Source organism: Symphalangus syndactylus, chromosome 6, assembly GCF_028878055.3.
Source record: "Symphalangus syndactylus isolate Jambi chromosome 6, NHGRI_mSymSyn1-v2.1_pri, whole genome shotgun sequence".
In the NCBI taxonomy this organism is placed as follows: Eukaryota; Metazoa; Chordata; class Mammalia; order Primates; family Hylobatidae; genus Symphalangus; species Symphalangus syndactylus.
This window is the reverse complement of record NC_072428.2, coordinates 138,648,588-138,671,119: the sequence shown is the minus strand read 5'-3', so window position 1 is coordinate 138,671,119 and position 22,532 is coordinate 138,648,588. Positions and strand designations below refer to the sequence as shown.

General features: G+C 36.8%; 1 protein-coding gene and 1 non-coding gene across 23 annotated transcripts in view; one reads left to right on the top strand and one right to left on the bottom strand.

The window, feature by feature from the left end:
• EZH2 (enhancer of zeste 2 polycomb repressive complex 2 subunit) overlaps window positions 1-22,532 on the top strand; it is a 76,391-nt gene that overhangs the window by 45,156 nt on the left and 8,703 nt on the right. For 8 of the 22 annotated variants that reach the window (XM_063641702.1, XM_063641692.1, XM_063641695.1 and 5 more), the window contains 9 exons: window positions 5,750-5,866; window positions 8,662-8,782; window positions 9,643-9,783; window positions 10,952-11,054; window positions 11,587-11,750; window positions 18,566-18,657; window positions 20,144-20,384; window positions 20,880-21,049; window positions 21,493-21,587. In XM_063641702.1, coding sequence (XP_063497772.1) covers window positions 5,750-5,866; window positions 8,662-8,782; window positions 9,643-9,783; window positions 10,952-11,054; window positions 11,587-11,750; window positions 18,566-18,657; window positions 20,144-20,384; window positions 20,880-21,049; window positions 21,493-21,587 — 1,244 coding nt within the window. Of the gene's footprint in view, window positions 1-1,846; window positions 2,026-5,749; window positions 5,867-8,661; window positions 8,783-9,642; window positions 9,784-10,951; window positions 11,055-11,586; window positions 11,766-18,565; window positions 18,658-20,143; window positions 20,385-20,879; window positions 21,050-21,492; window positions 21,588-22,532 lie in introns of all 22 variants that reach the window. The other 14 variants (XM_063641691.1, XM_063641694.1, XM_055284410.2 and 11 more) reach the window with 6 other exon arrangements.
• Window positions 17,183-17,244, bottom strand: LOC129485540 (U7 small nuclear RNA). The gene has a single exon (XR_008658684.1). It is a non-coding gene; the product is annotated as a U7 small nuclear RNA (small nuclear RNA).

Here is a 22,532-nt window from a genome sequence, read left to right as displayed (position 1 = left end):
TCCGCCCACCTTGGCCTCCCAAAGTGTTGGGATTACAGGCCTGAGCCACTGCGCCTGGTCTTGCCCACTCACTTGAACTTGAACCTCTACTACTTTGTCGTATTAAACCCAGATCCACTGATTTAAGCAAGGTTTCAAAACAATTTTACTGCCACAGCCTATATAAACTATAGATTTATTTAATACTCTCTGTTCCATTTTAGTTGTTTTTTTTCCCCCAATGACAGAAATTGTTCTGTTTTCTACTCACAGGACTGTTATTGAATTAGAAATTTGAGTTTACATGTGATGGATGAACATCACTGTTGTTACCTGCTTCATGTACTTTTTTGAGTGCTTACATCCTGTGATGATTATTCTATTTCTGATCTTCAGTACTTAGCAAAACTGGAGTTTTTCCGCAAAGCTGCAGATGAGGGAATGATTTACCTTAACATCCCGTCAGGATTTTAACCTAGGATTAACTAGGTTTGCATGTTTGTGATTCCTTTCATTCAGGGCCCGGCTACTGAAGGTAGGATGCAAGGAAGAGCTTTAAGGATCTAAATTTCCTCCCAGCCTGAGCAACATAGTGAGATCCCATCTCAATAAAAAATAAAAAAATGAGCCAGATATGGTGACATGTACTTGTAGTCCCAGCTACTCGGAAGGCTGAGGTGAGATAATCACTTGAGCCCAGGAGTTTGAGGCTGCAGTGAGCCATGATTGCACCACTGAACTCTAACCTTGGCAACAGAGCTAGACCCTGTCTCAAAAAAAAAAAAAAAAAAAAAAAAAAAAAAAGGAGTCTAAACTTCCCGATACTGTATTCCAAATGTCCTATGTTAAATGCTGCGTTATCATTCCCCGCCCTTTGGAATGTAGAAACCGTACTTACAGGATAAAAGTCAACTGAGAAGCAAATACCCTTGTGTTGTAGGGTAGAGGTTCTTCACCCAATCTGGAATTGGTCTGTAACAAATATTGAACAACACAAACTGAAATAATTTACAATCTGATATGAATTACTCTTTTTCATTCCTTAACTCCAACACTTGATTAGTTGCTTTCATTAAATACATCTGTGTCGATATCTTAACAGAGTTTTTTCTTCCGTTTTTATTTCTGCCTCTCTCCTGTTGGAGCGACTCATTTCTTTTCAAGTGTCATCTTCAATCTCCCTTCTCCTATTTTGCCTTCTCAACCTGATTATGAATTCACTTCCATTATTGAGCTTCTCTTTACTTTATCCAAATTTGCTATTTATCTCATTGCAGTTTTTCTTCAGTACTTACTTTGCATAAAAGTAGCCTGAACTTAAATTATATACACAGTCATTTTCACCAGAAGGGCTAGCTAATTTAAAACTTGGGCGTGTTATCTTTTCTTTCCTCAAATCCTGCAGAATATAGGGTAGTTTCAGAAATCACCCTCAGCTTTTCTCTAGACTTGGTGACAGCTGATGCTTTCTTCTGACTCTTCCTCTCCTGGAGTTGCGACCTTCCTGCACCTTCCTCGCTGTTGTCACATGGAAAGGCTACAGGATGTTAGACAATGTCAACAGTTTACTGTGTCTCTGGCATGAAATAAATGGACCAACCAGTATCTGAGAATATTTTTTACTTGGCTAATTGATTGTATATTTTCCCCTACTATATGGAAGTTGGACTTAGCCCTTCTCATGTTAAAGATTATTCAGAGGCAGGACGGCCATGGCTGTTGTCTTTGGGATGTCCTGCTGTAAAATGGGGAGTCATACCTACCTCACAGGGTAGTTGTGAAATTTAAAGAAGCTAACTTTGGTGAAGTCTCTAGCACAGTGATTGGCACATAGTAGGGTGTTTTAATTTCTTTCCCTTCCCTGCAGGCCATTCACCTGCTCTTCCCTCTACGATTTTCCATAACACAGTTTTTACTTGGAACCAGCCTTCTGCCAAGAGTCTCAGTTTGGTTGTGTACTCCTACAACTACTATTTTTGGCTTGACTTCCCTCTCCAGCTCCCAGTGGTCCAGCCACACAGTCGCCTATTGTACCAGCTGGTTGATGTAAGTCTATCCATCCTCAGAGGAACCTGGTTACTTACCAGTAAGCTGTGTTTCTCTGAAAATGTAGCATCCTTGGTAATGAATCTAGTCCCCCCCACCCCCCCTTTTTTTTAAACCATTGATGATGAATCATGTCTAACTTCCTTGTGTGATCCTCAAGTTGGACCTGGAATTAGAGAATCTAATTTGTTGATAAAGGTCTCCTAGTAAGTTCCTGAGTCCAGGACACATGGCTCTGACCAGGTGAAATGTGGAGACCCATGAGGTAAAAATTGTTTTCACTACTCTGAGTGACATGAGACTTAATTATGTAAACTGTCAAGGATGATACATTTTCAAAGAAAAATAAGTTGCTGGTAAGTAACTGGGATTTTTGAGTAATTTTTCTGTAAGTCAATAAATAAGAATCCCACGTTTGTTTTCACCAACAAATGCTTTTGCATTTGAATATTTCATAAATGAAAGGAATATGGTTATTAGTTACGGTTAATAGTTAAAGAATGGGATAGGTTTCTAGAGATACTAGAAATACAATGAGGTGGGGGGTAGACTGTCAGTTTTCTAAATAGGTGCACTCTTAGCTTTAAGCAGAAATTGAAGTCTCCATTAGAGAAAATCATCAAATGTAGTCTGTTCATTCCAGAAACATTTTTTGAGTGCCTACTGTTTTTTTGAGACACTGTGCTGAGTATCGTTTCAAGACAGAGGTGAAGCCACACTTGGCTCAGCTGCTTTTGCCCTCAGAGAGCTTATTTCTTGTCTCTTAGTGACTCTCGCATGACTCAGAACTGAGGCGATGGGATACTGGGGCATGACAGAGGTATGGGACTGGAAGTAGTACGTAGTGCTGCAGCCTGTGCCTTATTATTTTCTGTGCTTCCATAAGTTCTTTCTGTTAATGGGAAAAATCAGCTGACTTCATTCAGAATTTGCAGAGTATTTGCTGTATCACTAGAGCAACCATAGATGAAGCATAGCCAATCCTCCTTCTTTGTTGTAGTTGAAAACTCATTCTCTAACCCTTATGTGCGACTTGGAGTTAGGTGTTAAAGCAGGTGAATAAGTCAGAGTCGGAGAGGCAGCCCACTCTCCCTTAAGCTTTAAAAGCACTTCTTCCTTCAGAAGCCACAGGATTAATTTATTCCTGCCAAATGTAAAAAAAGTCGGAATTTTTTTTTTTTTTTTTTTTTAAAGAAATGAAAATTGTTTTGTACTTTAAGTCCCTGGATAGTATTTGATACTATCAGTATCAGTAATTATATTCAGTAATTGTAAGCACCTCCACCCCTAAATTTACCCAGTTAAGTGGAAAGAAGGAAAGAAGACTTGGTAGTATTAATAAGTTGTTGTTGGAGGAGATGCTCCTATTACATTGTCATATGTCTCTATTTTATTTTTTCATGGTTTTTTTTTTTTTTGAGGCGAGGTCTCCCGTCACCCAGGCTGGAGTGCAGTGGTGCTGATCACGGCTTACTGCAGCCTTTGCCTCCCAGGCTCAAGTGATCCTCCCACCTCAGCCCCTCAAGTAGCTGGGACTACAGGCACGTGCTACCTTGCTGGGCTAATTTTTTGTGTGTTTTTAGTAGAGACAGGGTTTCCCCATGTTGCCCAGGCTGGTCTTGAACTTCTGGGCTCAAGTGATCTGCCCGTCTTGGCCTGCCAAAGTGTTGAGATTATACGCTTGAGCCACTGTGCCCAGCCATGTCTCTGCATGGCTGTAATTGTTATTTTACCTCATGAGCATTGCAAGGGCAAGAACTACAGTGCAGTAATTAATTAAGCTCACGGGTGTTGCAGTCAGACTTTAAATCCAGGTTTTAATCCTGGTTTTGTAATTTGCTACCTTTCTGACTAGACAAATTATAAAACTTCTCTGAACCTCAGTGTCCTCATTTGTGAAGTTTTGATGCTAAAACTACACCATAAGGTTGTAATGAGGAATAATTAAAATAATGTATATAAGCACTTAGCACAGTGCCTGCAACATAGTACGTGCTCAATAAATGTTAACTGTTGTTTTTATTGGATTATCGGATGGATGGATGAAGGATTGTATCAGAGGCCAAATAGCAGGAAGGGGAAAGATTGTGGGCTCTGGAGTGTTAGTAAACTATTTACATTTACACCTTCTTGTTTACTTGAGTTATGAGCCTTATTAGTATTATTATCTTTATCTTTGCCTTTTTGGAAAGCAAATTAATAGACGAATCACTGTCACAGTTCTTCCTAACTACTCCATCTTTAAACCTTTACTTCCACTAAGGAAGGAATTATTTTTGTGCTGCAGTGACTGTGATGATTGAGAGATTATCCCACTGGCCTGATGCAACCCAATGCTGAGGGTCGGGTGTGGCCCATATGCCAGATTTCTACTCTGAATTTCACCACACCTAGTTCTGCTATTTTTAAGACATTTTAAATAAAAAATTTAAACATTTAATATGTATGTGTGTGTATATATATATATATGATTTTTTGGTTTCATTTTACTACACTTCTTTTTTGCTCTATTTTCATTGATTGTGGATTTTGAATGTATGTCTAGGATATTTTTTAGAAGGCTCTGGAGGACTTACACCTGGGCAGTAGTACTCTTTAAGGAATCTCAGATTCGTAGACAGGGTGGAAAGTGTTGTCGTTATTTGGGCACAGAGTTTTACCATATTTCAGAGAATCAAAGATGCAAAATTTTTCACATTTTAACATTGGAAACCAGCATGCATCTTAGAATCACTGTGATAAGAACGGATTATATCTTTGTTTAGTTGGCAGCATTTTTTCTTAGTGATACAGAAGATAATGATGTACCTTGAAATCGCTGTCATCATAGATTGTATGAAATATGGTGTTTCAAGGGACTATGTGCACTGACACATTTTAGCAATATGGTATCATGGCAATATAAGGAGCGGGCAGAGCAGGGGCTCCAGAGTCAGGCTTTTGGGGTTTACATTCTAGCCCGAGAACCATGCGCAACCTTGGGCAAGCTACTTATCCTTTCTTTTCTATAGTTTTCTCACCTATAAAATGGGGGCTAAGAATAGTACCCATCTTACACTGTTATGATGAGGATTAAATAGAAGACATGTAATGTGTTTAAAATAGCCTAGCACATAGAAAGTACTTAGTAATTAGCTAATGTTAATTCAGAGATTACAGTTTTGCAGAATAGATTTGAATTTACTTTGTTGTGACTGAAACACAAACCCATTACCCTTAGTATTTATGTATCATCTGATAATATCAGCAGTTGACACTTAGATTTTAAAAAAGGAAGATAAGGAAGATTAACCTAACAAGTTTTCTTATTCTTGTTAAGTGAGACTTAAGTGGCTTATTTGGTATATATATTACTATTCTGTGTGGTTGGAATGTAAGAGAAATGAAGGATGAGCTAGGAAATAAATGTGTAGCAAAAGCATGGAGCAGTTAATCAGATTGCTGAATCTCACATAAGTACAGTTTTTGATTCTTACTGATATTGGTAAGTATGGGAAGGGTTGGAGGTTTTGAAAATTTGGAAAATTTGAAGCATTTTTGCACCCTAAGTAAAAGAGAGAAGAGAGAATCCTATTTGGTTTATATGACCACTTTACTGTCCTAGGTAAGGACTTTTTTTTCAAAATTAAATATTTAGGTAGGCAGCATCTCTTTACAATATGATGGCTACAGCTTAAGGTTGTCCTTTTATTCTTAAGAGTCAATTTTATTTTTTCTGTTTTAGTGTTCGGTGACCAGTGACTTGGATTTTCCAACACAAGTCATCCCATTAAAGACTCTGAATGCAGTTGCTTCAGTACCCATAATGTATTCTTGGTCTCCCCTACAGCAGAATTTTATGGTATGTAAATAAGATATCTTCTGCTTATTTGATAATAACTTATTTGAAATAAAAGAGCATAGATAATTTTATTGTCAAGGTGAATCAAGACAGTATAAATTCTAAAAAGCTATCAAAATAACACTTGAAGTAATTTTTAAAAATTGATTAATATAGTTTTTTTAAGGCCTGTACAGTATTACTCCTTTCCTATACTCTCCAAAGGAAAAGTGTTAAGCAGTAACCATACTTAGAATTAAAAATATTTAAAAGATAGGCTGGGCATTGTGGCTCATGCCTGTAATCCCAGCACTTTGGGAGGCTGAGGCAGATGGATTACTTGAGTCTGGGAATTGGAGATCCACCTGGGCAATATGGCAAAACGCTGTCTCCTCAAAACAAAAATTAGCTGGGTGTGGCGCATGTCTGTAGTCCCAAGCTACTCAGGAGGCTGAGGTGGAAGGATGGCTTGAGGGAGGCGGAGGTTGTAGTGAGCTGGGGTTGTGCCATTGCACTCCAGCCTGGGTGACAGCCAGACCCTGTCTCAAAAAAACAAAAGGAATGAAGCTTGTAGTTCTTATCCTTAAAAAAGTCAGTGTCTTATAATCTAAGTCTGACTTTGAGTTTTTGTTAATTGAGAACTTATTATTTAAAACAATTTTAGGTAGCATTTTATTGTGATAGTGTACATTATGATGTAATATTCATAGGGCTTGTAAAACATGAGCTGAAACATATTTCCATTGCTAACTCGGACCCAGCAGCTTTTGTAATAAAATGCTAAAGAGAAACTGAAGCATGTGTTCTTGACTTGTATTGCTAAATAAAAAATATATAGTTGTATTACTTAATTGATATATAAAGTGGGAAGGCTAATAAAATGTTGATAGAAGTCCTTGGTGAACCTGCTTTAGGGAAGTTTTTAGTAACTTTTATACTTTGTACAGTAGAGTGTCAACTTCAGTTACTCTTCTGTAGTTGTATAAATTTGAGTGTAGTTTGAGAATTACATTGCATGACCTTGAGGGAAGTTTCACGTTTTCACAGACTGAAATTCTGGAAGAATATATTATTTAAATTTGTCATTAAATATAATTTATGAATCATCCATGGATTTTGCTGGTCTAGCCTGGGTGACAGAGCCAGACCCTGTCTGATTTTGGTGACCAAAGCAGATTAGGCACACAATCTTTATTATAACTAAGATATGTTTTGGAGAGCAGGATGATGTGGATATGATTGAAAAGACAAAATATCTAAGTGTCACTTAATTTTGGCTTAGATATAAAGAAATCAACCCCTAGTTTAAATGAGATTGGTGCAAGTGAAATGAGGTGAAAACAGGCCTCTAGTGTGTACATAAGCTTGAATTTGAATATATGAATACATTAAAATCTGCATTTTAATTATATGCTCCTTTTATCCCACTTTTTCTTTTCCTTGTCTGTCTACGGTACTGTTATCTTTATGAACTTGACAGTTGTCCTGAATTTGTTACCTAGGGATTATTTGAGATTTTTTTCCACATTTCCTGGCTGCTACTAGTCCTGTGTGTGGCCTTTCCCAGCGTGTTCTTCCCTGTGGGCCATGATCATAGTGCCGGGCCGAGTCTATGCCATCTCACCTTTTAAAGAGCCTCTGTGTCCTCCCAGTCAGGCATAGCCAGTTCATTCTGCTTATCAGAATTATCTTTCTAAAATTCTGTTTTCAACCAATACCCTTTTCAAAGGCCTCTTAAGACTTAGACTTGTCTTCACTTGGAATTAGTCTCTTTAAACATGTACTTCAGAACTGTCCAGTCTTTATCTATAACTACTGTCATTTTTATTCTTCATTGAAAATGCTCTTCCTCCTATGAATGTCAACTTTCTTTACCTTGTATTCTTAAGCATTCTATTCTGTCTTAACTTTTCTTTGATTGGCTCTTCTTTCTTCTCTGTTGTCTTCCAAAGCTTGATAAAAACTCATCTATCATCTTTACTAGCACTGTCAACTTTGATATTCATATCATTCATCTAAATATTGAAATATTTTATGTTTTTTGTAGAATGTTCTTATTTTACATATAAGTACATACCCTTTTGGCATAAACTTCAATGACTATCAATACTCTGTATCCCTAGAATTTTATTATATTGGATGTCTTAAATTTTTTTTTCATTTTACCTTAAACTATTATAAGTTAATGGCTGTTTTAATAACTGGATCATCAAGTGGAGTTTGGGAGTCTTACGGTAGTTTTTTGGTATGGGTCTTTATAATTGATCTTGATATACCATATTTCATCATCCTCTATTAACATCTAAAGTGTGCCTTAAAACCGATGATGGCTGGGCATGGTGGCTCATGGTGCCAGACACCTGTAATCCCAGCACTTTGGGAGCCGAGGCGGGTGGATCACTTGAGCTCAGGAGTTCGAGACCAGCCTGGGCAGCATAGTGAGACACTCGTCTCAATTAAAAAACAAAAACAAAAACAGAAAGACAAACGGATGATGTCTTCTCATAATCTAGAGCATCTTTTTCTTTCTTAGAGGTATGTAAAATAATGGTAAGTTTTAATGATTGATGACAGACTAAGTGCAGTATTTTTTCTTGAATTAAATTTTTTTTTCTGTCAACAGTTTTCTCAGATATGCTTATTGGTGAGAGGGGTCTTTCACTTTTTGATAAATTTTAGAGTTTGCTCTCTGACTAGTATTTTAAATCTGGAGAACTAGGTAAAGACATCTACATATGAAAAAAGGTTGTATTTTAGTTATTTCACATTTGATACTTACAGTAAACCTGCTTTTTAAATATATTTTTTTCTTTTAGGTGGAAGATGAAACTGTTTTACATAACATTCCTTATATGGGAGATGAAGTTTTAGACCAGGATGGTACTTTCATTGAAGAACTAATAAAAAATTATGATGGAAAAGTACACGGGGATAGAGGTGAGCCATATGCTTCTTCTCTTGGAAAAAGGGGCTAAAGAATTGAGAGACACTTTTGTTTATGAAGCATATAGGGCATGAGAAAAATTTTAATATTAAAATTAAGTTTTGCACTGAAGTATAAGGGACTGCACCTGGGCCCAGGCCTAAGATTTTCAGTATTTTCCCTAACTATTTTTGGGAAACTTAGTTAGGAGGATCATGTTTGCCACCTGATAATTATGCATAGTTGGTTATAACATAAATTGTAATGGCAATAACATGTAAATTAAATAGAACTTGAGTGTACGTAGATTTTAAGATTCTTTAGTAGTAAAATTAATTAGGATTGGGTCTCTGCTTCTGTGGTATATGGGGGTTCCAGCAGCCCCTACTGCTAAAAAATACCGTTCCTTTAGGGACTACAGTACCTGAAATTCAATCATTAGAGTCATGGTTTCAGTTTTTTTGTGTCCAGGAGGCCCTGTTAAAGTGTCTGAAAAGATAATATTTGTAATATCATCATCCATTGTCATTATCAGCAGAAAGCAGGGTCTGAAATGATCAGTTAAAGGACAGATCCATTGTTTGGGAGGAGGCTAAAGCCACAATCAGTTCCTAGAAGATTCAGTTTTCTACTAGAAACTTTTGGGGAGGGGCTATTCAACAGAAAGTAGCAGGTATTAAAGATAATTTTGCTTCCTAACTTTGCCTAACGCCAGTCTTGAAAATGATCTTATTTTTTCCTCCCCTCATTTCAATAATAATGTTTTAGTGATAGTTATTAGACTATGCCTGTTTTGTCCAAAGTAGAAAAAGGATACATAAACTTTTGACATTACTACTTCTCCTCTGTGTTTCTGACATTTGATGCATTTCAGAATGTGGGTTTATAAATGATGAAATTTTTGTGGAGTTGGTGAATGCCCTTGGTCAATATAATGATGATGATGATGATGATGATGGAGACGATCCTGAAGAAAGAGAAGAAAAGCAGAAAGATCTGGAGGATCACCGAGATGGTATGCCTGATTATTAGGATTCTGTGTAGCCATTACAGCTTTCTTTCAAAAACAGTAGAAAGAGTAGAAATAGGGCTTAGTTTCTTCTTTCTCTTTTTCTTTCTTTGTTAAATATCACATTGATAGCAGTATAATCAAAATTAGCATATTGTGGCCAGACAGGGTGGCTAACCCTGTAATCCTGGCACTTGGGAGGCTAAGGTGGGCAGATTGCTTGAGCCCGGGAGTTCAAGACCAGCCTGGGCAACATAGTGAGACCCCATCTCTACTAAAAAGTAAAAAAATGAGGCAGGGTGATTGCTTGAGCCCAGGAGGTGCAGGCTGCATTGAGCTGTGATTGTGTCACTGCACAGTCTGGCTGGGTGGCAGAGTGAGACCCTGCCTTAAAAAAGAAAAAAAAAAAGCATAATACTTGCAACATTATCTTCACTTGAGTATCTTTGTTTCGTTTGGCTAGCAAAGAACGTAATTTCTTGTGTGCTTCACTGGGCATCATTATAATATATAACATTGATATTCATTATGTACAAGTTGTGTACTAATCACTTCTTATGCACCAGCTCACTTAATCCTCATAATGGCTTCATGAGATGGATGTTATTATCAGATCCATTTTCTATTTGAGGGGATAGATTTAGAGAGGTTAAGTAACTTACAAGATTATGCTATTGGGAAGAAACAGTCAATAGTTGGTGTTCTCTGCTTGGCAAAGCTCATGCTAAGGCAGCATAGAATAATTTGGCGGGTGAAATAGCAATTTCTAAAAAGCATATTTCAAAAAGAGAAAATAACAAAAAGGTACCTTATTGACCTTATTGATCATCTAGTTCAGCTCCTTCATTTTATAGATGAGTAAACAGACCCAAGAGGTAAAGTGATCACTCTCAGTAACAAAATCAATTAGTAGCAGAGCTGGGAGTAGAACCTAGGTTTTCTGTTTCCCAGTGCTCTTAAAACTTTTCATATTTGAATTTGAATTTGAATTTTGTTTTTGACTGACTGGCATTCCACAGACATGTAAAGTATGTGAGAAGTAAGTAAAACACAAAATTGAGATGATTTCTTAGAAAATCAGCTTTGTTATAGAGACATAGTTGGGTGGAGAAAATGAAAGATCAAAAACTTGTTTACTTCCATTCTTTTTTTCCTTTCATATTCTCCCGTTTAGATAAAGAAAGCCGCCCACCTCGGAAATTTCCTTCTGATAAAATTTTTGAAGCCATTTCCTCAATGTTTCCAGATAAGGGCACAGCAGAAGAACTAAAGGAAAAGTAAGATTTGTTCCTTTGAGGCAATCTTGCCCTGTATGGTATGTAACTCACCATTTTGGTTTATTAAAAATGGAATCAATGTAGCGGATGAGCCACTACACTTTGTTTGCAATGTTTGCAAGATACTTGAAGCAACATGTATACTTGTGGTACTCTGCATTACAAAATATTTCCTGTAGATAGAATAAATACATATGTATAATTTATATATACACATAAACACACACATATACACATAACACTTACAGTAGTACATTTACAAGAAAATTATCTGGATACTGGTAGAAATTTGGTGTTTAGTTAAAACTAATATAATATCCTTTTCCATGATACATTTGAATCATATCGATGAATTTGATTCTTGATAACACCATGCACAATATTTAGTTGGCTCTTTATCTAAATGGAGCTATTCCTTTATGTTTTAGGCAAGATAAACATCAAAAGTAACACATGGAAACCTTTTAGAAACTGTTTTCAAAAAAGTGATTTTTGTTTCATGTTTACTTAAATTTTTCTTGGTTAATGTCAGATATAAAGAACTCACCGAACAGCAGCTCCCAGGCGCACTTCCTCCTGAATGTACCCCCAACATAGATGGACCAAACGCTAAATCTGTTCAGAGAGAGCAAAGCTTACACTCCTTTCATACGCTTTTCTGTAGGCGATGTTTTAAATATGACTGCTTCCTACATCGTAAGTGCAATTATTGTACGTTTTCATTTTCTATCTTTGTTGTGGAATGATGTTTTAAAGCAGCTTGGAGAGTGCTATCATTTATTACAACTAGAATTTATCATTTAATCTTGTAGTTACTTTGAAAAATATCTTTAGATCTCAGTATTGTTATTTTTACTTTGTTGCTTGAGGATTGCTCTGAAATCTTTTGCATGTATTTCATTTGGACTACTATTTTCCACTAATACGGAATTCAGGTCAGTGATTTTTTTTTTTTTCCGTAAGTGCTAACTAAGCAGTTGTTTTACAATAAAACTATTATTATGAACTGATAGCCCAGAGCAACATTGCTGATATTGATTAATAAATTGTGTTAAATAAGAAATTGGTCAAAAAAATGTTCAGGTAAGTGCTTGTCGATTTAATTTAATTTAATTTTATTTTATTTTATTTTAATTTAATTTAATTTTATTTTTTTGCCCTCTGGGTAAGTTGTTTTTTTAAAATGCCTGCATTTGAATACAAGTAAAACGTAAAATGTTCTTAGTGAAAATTTAAGTATGGTATATACAAAAGTACTTTTTTCCTCTGGCATTTCTAGGGAATGTGGTTTCTTAGTAAATTTTCCTGGTGATTGAAACTTTTAAGCACAGTTTAAAAGCATCAACTACTTTTGAGGCACGTATTTTGAAAATGTATTTAATACTTCCTAATTTTCCTAGAGTAGTTTGCTTATTATAGTTTGGTTTTTCCTATATCGTATTTTAGTACGTCTGTCTATGGCATGGTAATTTCTTTAGGGGCTTCGACCCATTGTAAAATCGTTTTCCCCTGTACTCAACGGCCCCACATTGCTTTGTTGTTTTGAGTTCCTGTGCCTACCATTGACAGATTTATTCCTCCTCATTCACCAATGATACGTCTTTACGTCTTTCTAAGCTTGCTCAAGCAGCTGTACCTCACCTCCTCCTAAGTGTTTGCTCTACTTGTTTTTGCTGCAGCTAATAATGTGTTGAGTGATGTATACACTGGTCTGGAAATGTTAAGTTTTGTTTTTGTGTGTGACGTATTAGTGCTTTAGTTATCTTAAAATAGAAAAATTTGAAGTAGATTTTTAGAATTATCATTATATTGTTACCTCCTTGCTCTTGTTCTGACTCCTCATTTAGTTTAAATTGATTCGGTAGTTTTAAAAATTCGTAGTAAGTCATCCATTTGTTGCTTCAGCCATTGGACAGTTAAGCCCTTGAAATAGTTGTCTTGAATTTCATTTTAATTCCCCTTTACACACCATCAATTTATGAATTACATCCAGTTTTTATTAAGAATATTGTACATTGTATGTAGATATCACTGTAGCAAAATAATGGAGTGGAAGCACTATTTTGGAGTCGCTGAAAGGTCCTTCCAATTTGTTGTTTATAGATGTAGCATTTAATAAAGTTTTTTGCTGTAAAAATGAACCATAGAAGTAGGACACTACTTTTAAACATTACAAGAGTTTTTTATTGTGCTATTCAGAGATGAGTAATTTTTTTTTTTTTTTTTTTTACTTGAATCTTGAACCTGTTACTTATCTCATTATTCTAGCTGGGGAGAAGAGAGGAATATTTTACTTTAATAAAGTTGGCTTTCATGGGGCTAATTGGCTGCCTCCTCGTAGTGTTTGGTGGCCATGGGTCCAACTGTGCTAGGCCCACTTTTACTTCTTTTTACAGTACAGCCAGTGTCTTCATCATTCAATCCTATTGAGTTCTGTAGGAACTTCATTGTTTTACATTAACTTGGACAAAATACCACAAATGGTATATCTTTCTTAGGTAAAATAAGTTACTAAATAAATCATTAAATATATACAATTATGCATTACTTATGGATGGAGATGCATTCTGAGAAATGTGTTGTTAGGTGATTTTGGCATTGTGTAAACACAGAGTGTACTTACACAAACCTAGATGGTACAGCCCGTGACACACCTAGGCCACACACCCCTGCAGCATGCCACTGTACTGGATACTGGAGGCAGTTGTGACACATTGGCAAGTATTTGTATATTTAAATCATAATAGACATAGAAAATATACAGTAAAAATGCAGTCTTATCTTATGGTGCCACTGTTGTATATGTGGTCCATCAGTAACTCAGATGTTATGCAGCACACGACTGTATTTTTTTTTTTTTGAGACGAAGTCTCGTTCTGTTGCTCAGGCTGGAGTGCAGTGGTGTGATTTCGGCTCACTGCACCCTGTGCCTGCTGGATTCAAAGGATTCTCCTGTCAGCCTCCTGAGTAGCTGGGATTACGGGCGCCCGCCACCACGTCCAGCTAATTTTTGTATTTTTAGTAGAGATGGGGTTTCACCATGTTGGCCAGGCTGGTCTTGAACTCCTGACCTCAAGTGATCCACCTGCCCTGGCCTCCCAAAGTGTTGGGATTGCAGGCGTGAGCCACCGCGCCTGGTCGATTGTATGTTGAATGTAGCATTTTGTGCTTTAGTTTTCTGGTCTCTATCTTGGGGATACGGTAGTACTTCCTTTACAGAGCTGTTGTGAGGATTAGATGAATTAATGTGGGGAAGATACTTAAAATGGTACCTGGCTCTTGTTAGCTGTTGTTATTTTTAAAATAGGTCATCATTCACATGGTTTACGTTTCCAAAACGTATTAATATGAAGATGTGCTGGGTGCGGTGGCTCATCCTTTTAATCCCAGTGCTTTGGGAGGCGGAGGTGGGAGGATTGCTTGAGTCCAAAAGTTTGAGGCTGCAGTGAGCTATGATCATGCCACTGTACTCCAGCTGGGTGACAAGAGTGAGACCCCATCTCTTAAAAAAAAAAAAGGTATGGAAATGTGTACATAAAGTCTCCCAATGACTTTCTTTTCCCCATCTTTCGAATTTTTACCTCACTCCTTCCACTTTTATTAGTAGTTAACCACTTTTATTAGTTCTCTTGTATTTTTTTTACAGTTTCTTTGACAAGTATAAAGATACTCTTTTTTTCTGACCATCTTATTTAAATGGTGCCATAGCATTCAGGCTTTTCCCTTTTTTTGGAATAAGGATAGGATTTAATATTGTAGCTATTAGCTTTATCTGTATAGCTGCATAGCCTGTGCTGTAGGAGGTTCCAGAACTTACTGGACTGGTCTCTAATGGTGACCATTTGGATTATTTTGAGCCTTATGCTGTAATGGTGCCACAGCAAATATCTGTACCCATTTCATGCAAGTTTAAGTTTACCTGATAAACTCTATTTAGGTATTGTCAAATGACCTGCCATATGGGGATGCAGCACTTTAAAGCCCTACCAGCAAAGTCAGAGAGCTCTGCCCATAGAAGGTGTTACCAAACTAATTTTTAAAATTGATTTTATAAGTGAAAAATGGCTTTTAGCATTATTTTTAAATTCTTGTTTTTATTTTTTAATCTCTGCTTCGCACAGGTGATAAGCATTGTTTTAATATCTGGGTTTTATTCCTTTGAATGAGGGTAGGATCTTCCTGTATGTTGAAGAGTGAACTATTTTTATTCTTTGTTTTTTTGATTTTGTGAGACAGGGGTCTTGCTCTGTCACCCAGGCTGGAGTGCAGTGGTGCAGTCTTGGCTCACTGTGACCTCTGCCTCCTGGGTTCAAGTGATTCTCCTGCCTCAGCCTTCTGAGTAGCTGGGATTACAGGTGCGCACCACCTTGCCTGGCTCATATTTGTATTTTTAGTAGAAACAGGGTTTCACCATGTTGGCCAGGCTGGTCTCAAACTCCTGACCTTAGGTAATCCACCCACCTCAGCCTCTCACAGTGCTAGAATTACTGATGTGAGCCACCGTGCCTGGCCTATTTTTATTCTTGGTCTCATAGGTCTTTTTGATGTCTTAGGAGCTTTTTATATAATCAGGGAATTTGGTTTTTTGAAATATGAGTTGCAATTTTTTTCAAGTTTATTTGGTAAAAGTCCCATAAGCAAAGTTTAAACTTTTTTTTTTTTTTTTTTTTTTTGAGACAGTCTTGCTCTGTCACTCAGGCTGGAGTGCAATGGTGTGATCTTGGCTTATTGCAGCCTTTGCCTCCTGGGTTCAAGCGATTCTTGTGCCTCAGCCTCTGGAGTAGCTGGGACTACAGGCATGTGCTACCACATCCAGCTAATTTTTGTATTTTTAGTAGAGATGTGGTTTTGCCATGTTGGCCAGGCTGGTCTCAAACTCCTGACCTCAAGTGATCTGCCCGCCTCAGCCTCTGAAAGTGCTGAGATTACAGGTGTGAGCCACTGCGCCTGGTCAGTTTAAACATTTTTTAAAAAGTAGTTGAATTTCATCAGTTAGCTTTCCCATTCCAAGATTATAAAGGGTTTCTTACTTTTTCTAGTATGTTTTAGGCTTCATTTTAAAAAACATATAAATCTTTGATCCATTTGGAATTTAATATGATGCGGATTATAAATCTGATCCTCCTCCTCACTTCCAAAGTTGCCTAGTTGTTTCATTTACTGAAAAGTTCATCTTTCACTACCTTGAGATATTTCCTTCGTTGCCTGTTGCCATATGTATTTGGGTTTCTCAACATTGTATTCCTTTAGTCTATTCATGAGGCGGTATTCAGAGATCTCCTGGCAATTCTTGTTTTTCTATATGAATTTATTTAGAGAGAGGTATACACACACACACACACACACACACACACACACACACACACAAGGTCTTGCTCTGTCACCCAGGCCGGAGTGGTGCAGTGGCACAATCATGGCTCACTGCAGCCTTGACTTCCTGAGCTCAAGCTATTCTCCTATCTCAGCTTCCTGTGTAGCTGGGACTACAAGCATGCACCACCATTGCTGGCTAGTTTTCGTTTTCTTTTTTTCTTTTCTTTTTTAGAGATAGGGTCTCACTATGTTGCCCAGGCTGGTCTTAAACTCCTGGCCTCAAGTGATGCTCCTACTTTGGGCTCCCAAAGTGCTGGAAGTACAGGCGTGAGCCACTGCACCTAGCCTGTATACATTTCAAAATCTGTTCATCTAGTTCTTTTTTAAAAAAATTAGTGGTATGTTTATTGGAATCCCATTAAATTTAGAAATTACCTAACTTCTTTTTAAAATATAAGGGTTAAGTCTAACTAGCTATACTATCACCTCTCTTTTTGTGTCCTTTAATTACCTCCCAAGTTTTCTTTATGTGACTCTTGTACATTTTTTGTTGAGTATTTCTAGGTATTAAACTTGCTGCTGCTGTTAGGCGTTTTCCACATTTTGTCTTCTGTTTTGTACCCTGCTACCTTACTGCATTGTCTTCATGTTTATCAGTTTCTCAGTACATTCTTAGGAGTTTTCCAGCTGTGTAATTATACTGTCTGTAGTTATTAATGGTTTTGCCTTCTATCCAGTCTTTATAACTGAAGCTTCTTTCTCTTTTCTACCTACCTTATTTATTTATTTTTTGGTTGGGCGGGGGCAGGGAGTGGGGAGGCTTTCTGATAACAACCGGAAAGCCTGCTAGACAAATTCTAAAAGAGCTGTAACTGTCTTTTCTAGCTACTTTAGCTTGTATTTTCAGTACAGTTTAAAAATTAGTAGTGCTGGTAGATAAGAGATAAATGTTCTGTCTCTTCTGGATGAGTTTTAGAAAATTATTCTTTACATCCAGGTTTTGAGATTTATTTGTATAAAGTTTACGTGTTCTCTAATGTTCGTTTTATTTTTGTTAATATTCTTGTTCTCTATATATTTCATGGTCACTTTTTTGTTAAGAAGTGGTTTTTATATTTTAAATTATGTATTTTTTTCTTCAGAGAACCAGCTACAATGTTAGTTTAACTCATAAACAGAAAAATAGTTGTATTAGGGCTCCTGAGCGAATGTAATCCAGCACCAGATTAGTATTGGTGTTAGGCTGTCTGGAGCCTAATTGCTCACACACTTCCAACAGAATCTGAGCCTTGAATTTTTCTTCTTTAAAAACACAACTTTGTCCTTTTTTTTTCCTTCCTTTTCTCATCAGTCTTTAAGTATAGCTTTTTACAAATATTTAAAAGATGATTTGTTTTGTGGAAATGTCACTTGTTTTTCTCCAAATTAATTTTCACCTTGTATAATTCTGAATAGTCCATTTCCAGCATTTCCCTTTTGTATATGAGGAAACAAGTTTTTGCAAGAAATTCTGTGAAGTTTGCACTGCTGTCAGTGTTCACACTTTTCGTGTAGCAGTGTATCCGCATTTGAATCTTTCTGTTGCATTATTTTGGAATTTTAGGTTTCAAATGGTGTGTCTTCCTAAAATCTGCTTTTTTGACATTGTAATTTTCTGTGGCAAGACACTATAAGCTCTCACCAGGTTCTTGGATTGGGTATGATTCACAGGAATTGAGTGTTAGTAATCTGGGGCTGTCCTCTTTATCATTAAAAATGAGTTTTTACAACTGGTGACAAGCTGATTGCTGACCTTTCTTTAGAAATCAAGAAATTGTATGTCAGAATTAAAAATAGGAAATCTGATTTAATTGTAGAGGGACTATCAACTGCTTAAACAGAGATAGTAAGATTCAATTTAAGTAAATGTTTATAACCGTAGTTATGTGCATCAGTTTTACTTGCAAGGAGAAAAATGAGAAATCACGACTCATTCCAGAATTTACTGTTTTTCCTTCCTGCTTAATGGTTGGAAGAGGAGGAATGGAGAATACATTGTGATCATTCAGTAAGAGCCTGAAGGAAAGTTGTATAAAGTAACGTAAACCACATATTAGCAAGATTATAATCCATTAATTGACTTTTCCAGTGAAACTGGAAAAGTGAAAAAGTAAGTATTTTATAGTTATATTAGATTCTTTGTTTCATTTATTTTGCAGCTTTTCATGCAACACCCAACACTTACAAGCGGAAGAACACAGAAACAGCTCTAGACAACAAACCTTGTGGACCACAGTGTTACCAGCATTTGGTAAGACTTAGTGCCTTATTATTGCAGAGGGTACTTGAGAGGACTTAATTTTGCACTTTGGTGGAGGTGATCAAGTCAGCGTTAATGTTGTCTGCACCCGTGCTGTTATGGGCCATATGATAGACAGAGCTTTCTCACCCATGCTGTTTCTTCCATAGCTCATGTACTGCACACTTTAGTCCTTCATTAATGTGGTATTATTCTTTTTAAAATCTGTGTTATCTCTTCAGCAACATTTCAAGGTCTTTAGGATCAAGGACTTTTATGCCTTCCACAAAGTCTATGAGAGTTGCAAGGCACAGATAGTCCACTTAGAAAGCAGGCATGCAGTATTCATACGCAGTAGATCCCAAGCCCCTCTGATAGCCATATCCCTCTGCTTGAGTTTTAGGTGCACTGTCATTTCAGCTATATGATAGGTTCCACAGATTTTTTTTTTAAATGATGGAGAAAAGGTAAGGGGTTAGGAAAATATGAGGTAGAAAAGTTGTTTTTTACGGGTACTCTCTTATTTTTACCATTTCCCCTCTTTGAACCAAGCCACTCCTACCTAGGAACTAAATGGGTATATATTGCCTGTTGGATTTTGGACAGAAGATTCATTGAATGGCACCTGCAGAAGGTATCCTATTTTTAAGCAATTTGGTTTTTGTAGAATGAAGTATAAAACTGTTGGCTGCTGTCAAACTTCTCCCTTCTATTTCCACTAAAAATAATGGAATTCTTGAGCACTTGTTTTATTATAATATTCTTTACAAGGCAGAATTTTGTTTGGCTCATCTAAAATGTTTCTGTGGTCTCTATAAACCATGCTCTTACCATTGTTTTATACTTTGAGACTGGATTATTGTACTTCATAATGCAAGATGTAACCCTCACAGTCTTATTCCTGAAGTTCCTTTCATGTCTTCCTGTGGCTGTGTATCCTTCACAGGAAAAAAAAAAATGTTGGATGTTTTAATAGTAAGACAGGAAGTGACAAAGTCAAGCATGTTTGTGTTTTGTGTTCTTGTATACTTTAAATATTAACACGAACAGGTATGCATTATCTTAAACTCTGCATAGGTAGTCTGACTCCGTACACATTAGGTATATGATTCTTTTGTAAAGATTCACTTTTAAATAGACTGTATGTCCATAGAGATAATTACCTTTATTACATGAAGTATATTTCATACTTTATCTTCTTATATTTTAACTTAATTATAACTAGTTAATATATTTTACAAATTCACAATATAGAACTGTCTTGCCTGATTTTTGTACCATTCTAGGAATATATAGAACCCGTATTTCTCTTTCTGAAATTTTCAGACTATCAAAAGCATATCAAAACAAGTATATTAGACATGCAAGTGATTATTTGTGATACATGGATAATGTGATAAATTTTTTGACTAACCTGGCTTATATAGTATTTTTTTTTCTCTTCCATCAAAATGAGTTTTAGAACTTTGCCCTGATGTTGACATTTTTCATTTCGTAGGAGGGAGCAAAGGAGTTTGCTGCTGCTCTCACCGCTGAGCGGATAAAGACCCCACCAAAACGCCCAGGAGGCCGCAGAAGAGGACGGCTTCCCAATAACAGTAGCAGGCCCAGCACCCCCACCATTAATGTGCTGGAATCAAAGGATACAGACAGTGATAGGGAAGCAGGGACTGAAACGGGGGGAGAGAACAATGATAAAGAAGAAGAAGAGAAGAAGGACGAAACTTCGAGCTCCTCTGGTAAGACATGTCTAATAACTGGGTTTTACTGTTCTGTGGAAGTTCATATTGTGAGGATTAAGGATGTATAATGCATTGAATAATTTTCTTAGTTGGTTAGTTTCAGTATAAAGACCAGAGTCTAAGACCAGAGTTATCTCAAGAATGTGTAGCTGCGTTGTTTGTTTCCTGCCTCCACCCCTACCCTAGCTTGTGGTGTTTGCCCTGCTTGGTGGTTTGAAAGTTGATGATGCACTTTATTCTCATTTTTTGTGCCATTTTCCTTTTTCGATCTTTCTCAGGTAGGGAATAATGAAATTTGGATCATTTGGTTTGATATTCTTGATGTTCTATGAGTAGTTTTGTTAGAAAATGTGAACTACTGATGTTAGTATTTTACCGATTGGATTTTAGTTGTCCTTATCTTTTTGCTTTTTTCTTAAGCACACCCTGAATTTTACTTCTTAATATTATTTCCAATCATTTCTTGACCAGTGCTTACATTTGGTTTTGTAGAAGCAAATTCTCGGTGTCAAACACCAATAAAGATGAAGCCAAATATTGAACCTCCTGAGAATGTGGAGTGGAGTGGTGCTGAAGCCTCAATGTTTAGAGTCCTCATTGGCACTTACTATGACAATTTCTGTGCCATTGCTAGGTTAATTGGGACCAAAACATGTAGACAGGTAAGATATCCGATAAAAATGTTGTTAAAAGAGCTTCAAACGTAGAGATAAAAATGTACTCATTGTCCAAACAAAGAAAATTGTTGGTTATTACTAAGCTCCTATTCATCTCCTAAAAATAATTTTTTTTTCTTCCCAAGAGGGAATTGAATGAAAATTATTCTCCAGGTATGTTACACAATTTCCCCACTGTAGACTTTTAAGGTTAGATAGGAGTAGATTTTAAAAGCTAGTAAGAATTTAAATTTAGCATCACAGTTCTTGACCAGAATATAATTACCGCTACCCCTAATGTGAGGGTAGGGACAGCGATGTGTGTTATATCCCCAGTATCTAGCAGTGTCACAGAAGAGACAAAGACATTTTTCTGGTATGCGTGAGTATAAGAATGGTTTGCCTAAATAAGACTGTCCTCATGGCTCTGTGACTGTGCCTCTTGTCAGGTGTATGAGTTTAGAGTCAAAGAATCTAGCATCATAGCTCCAGCGCCCGCTGAGGATGTGGATACTCCTCCAAGGAAAAAGAAGAGGAAACACCGGTGAGTCTGTCATGAAGCTGCTTAGAGAAGTCAACACAGATAGACACTGCAGGCAAGGCCCTTCCTAAGGGCCGTCGTTGGTTTCTACGTAGTCTGTTTTTAAAAAACCTTAAACTGCCATCAAAAACAGAACTATGGAATCTTATTTCCACTGAGAATTGCTAGTATTTTTCTATAAGAATACAGCAGCCTTGAGTATATTTGGTATGTTAAGAGTCATAAAAATTACGGTTACCAGACTGCATTTGGGTTAAGAAAAACATATTTAGTAGCTTTTGCAGTAAAGGTTACATAAGCAATTACTTTAACATCATGAAATGTTCTGTGTTTCTGATGTGAGCTCTGGGCCAGTTTTTAGAATTATCTTTTATTCCAGGAGCTTGAATTTCTAAGTTGTGTGGCATTGCATTCCGATACTCCTAATTGGGTACCCTAACTTTAAGCCTGTGTGAATGTTATTTTCACCTTAGTGAATGTTTTCAGGCTGATTTGATTTGTAAATGCAGAGCCAGAAAAATTGATGAATGGACTATCTGCTCTAATCTCCCCATACCTCCACCTCACATTTTTAAAAATGGGAAACATAATTGGGTAGGTAAGGGTACAGTTAGATTATGCTTCTTAAATTGTGTACAGGCTCATGTTACGTTTTGTTACTGTAACATTTTGTTACTTTAACAAAAATAAGTGTAGGGCCAACCCAATTTAGAGTTTTTTTAAAGTCAAGTTTTTATTTTTATTTTTATTTAGGCTTTAGGAGATGCTTCTGAAATTTTGGTTATTTCTGACCATGTAGTTCACTTGATTGGTTTATGATGCCTGAAATAAGAGGAAGTGATCAGTGTCATCCACATCAGAATAAATCAACAGGCAGACACACCTGCTGCTTGGTGCAGCATTGGGAGCTCAGAAGTTCTGACTAGGAGTCATGGATGAACACAGGAA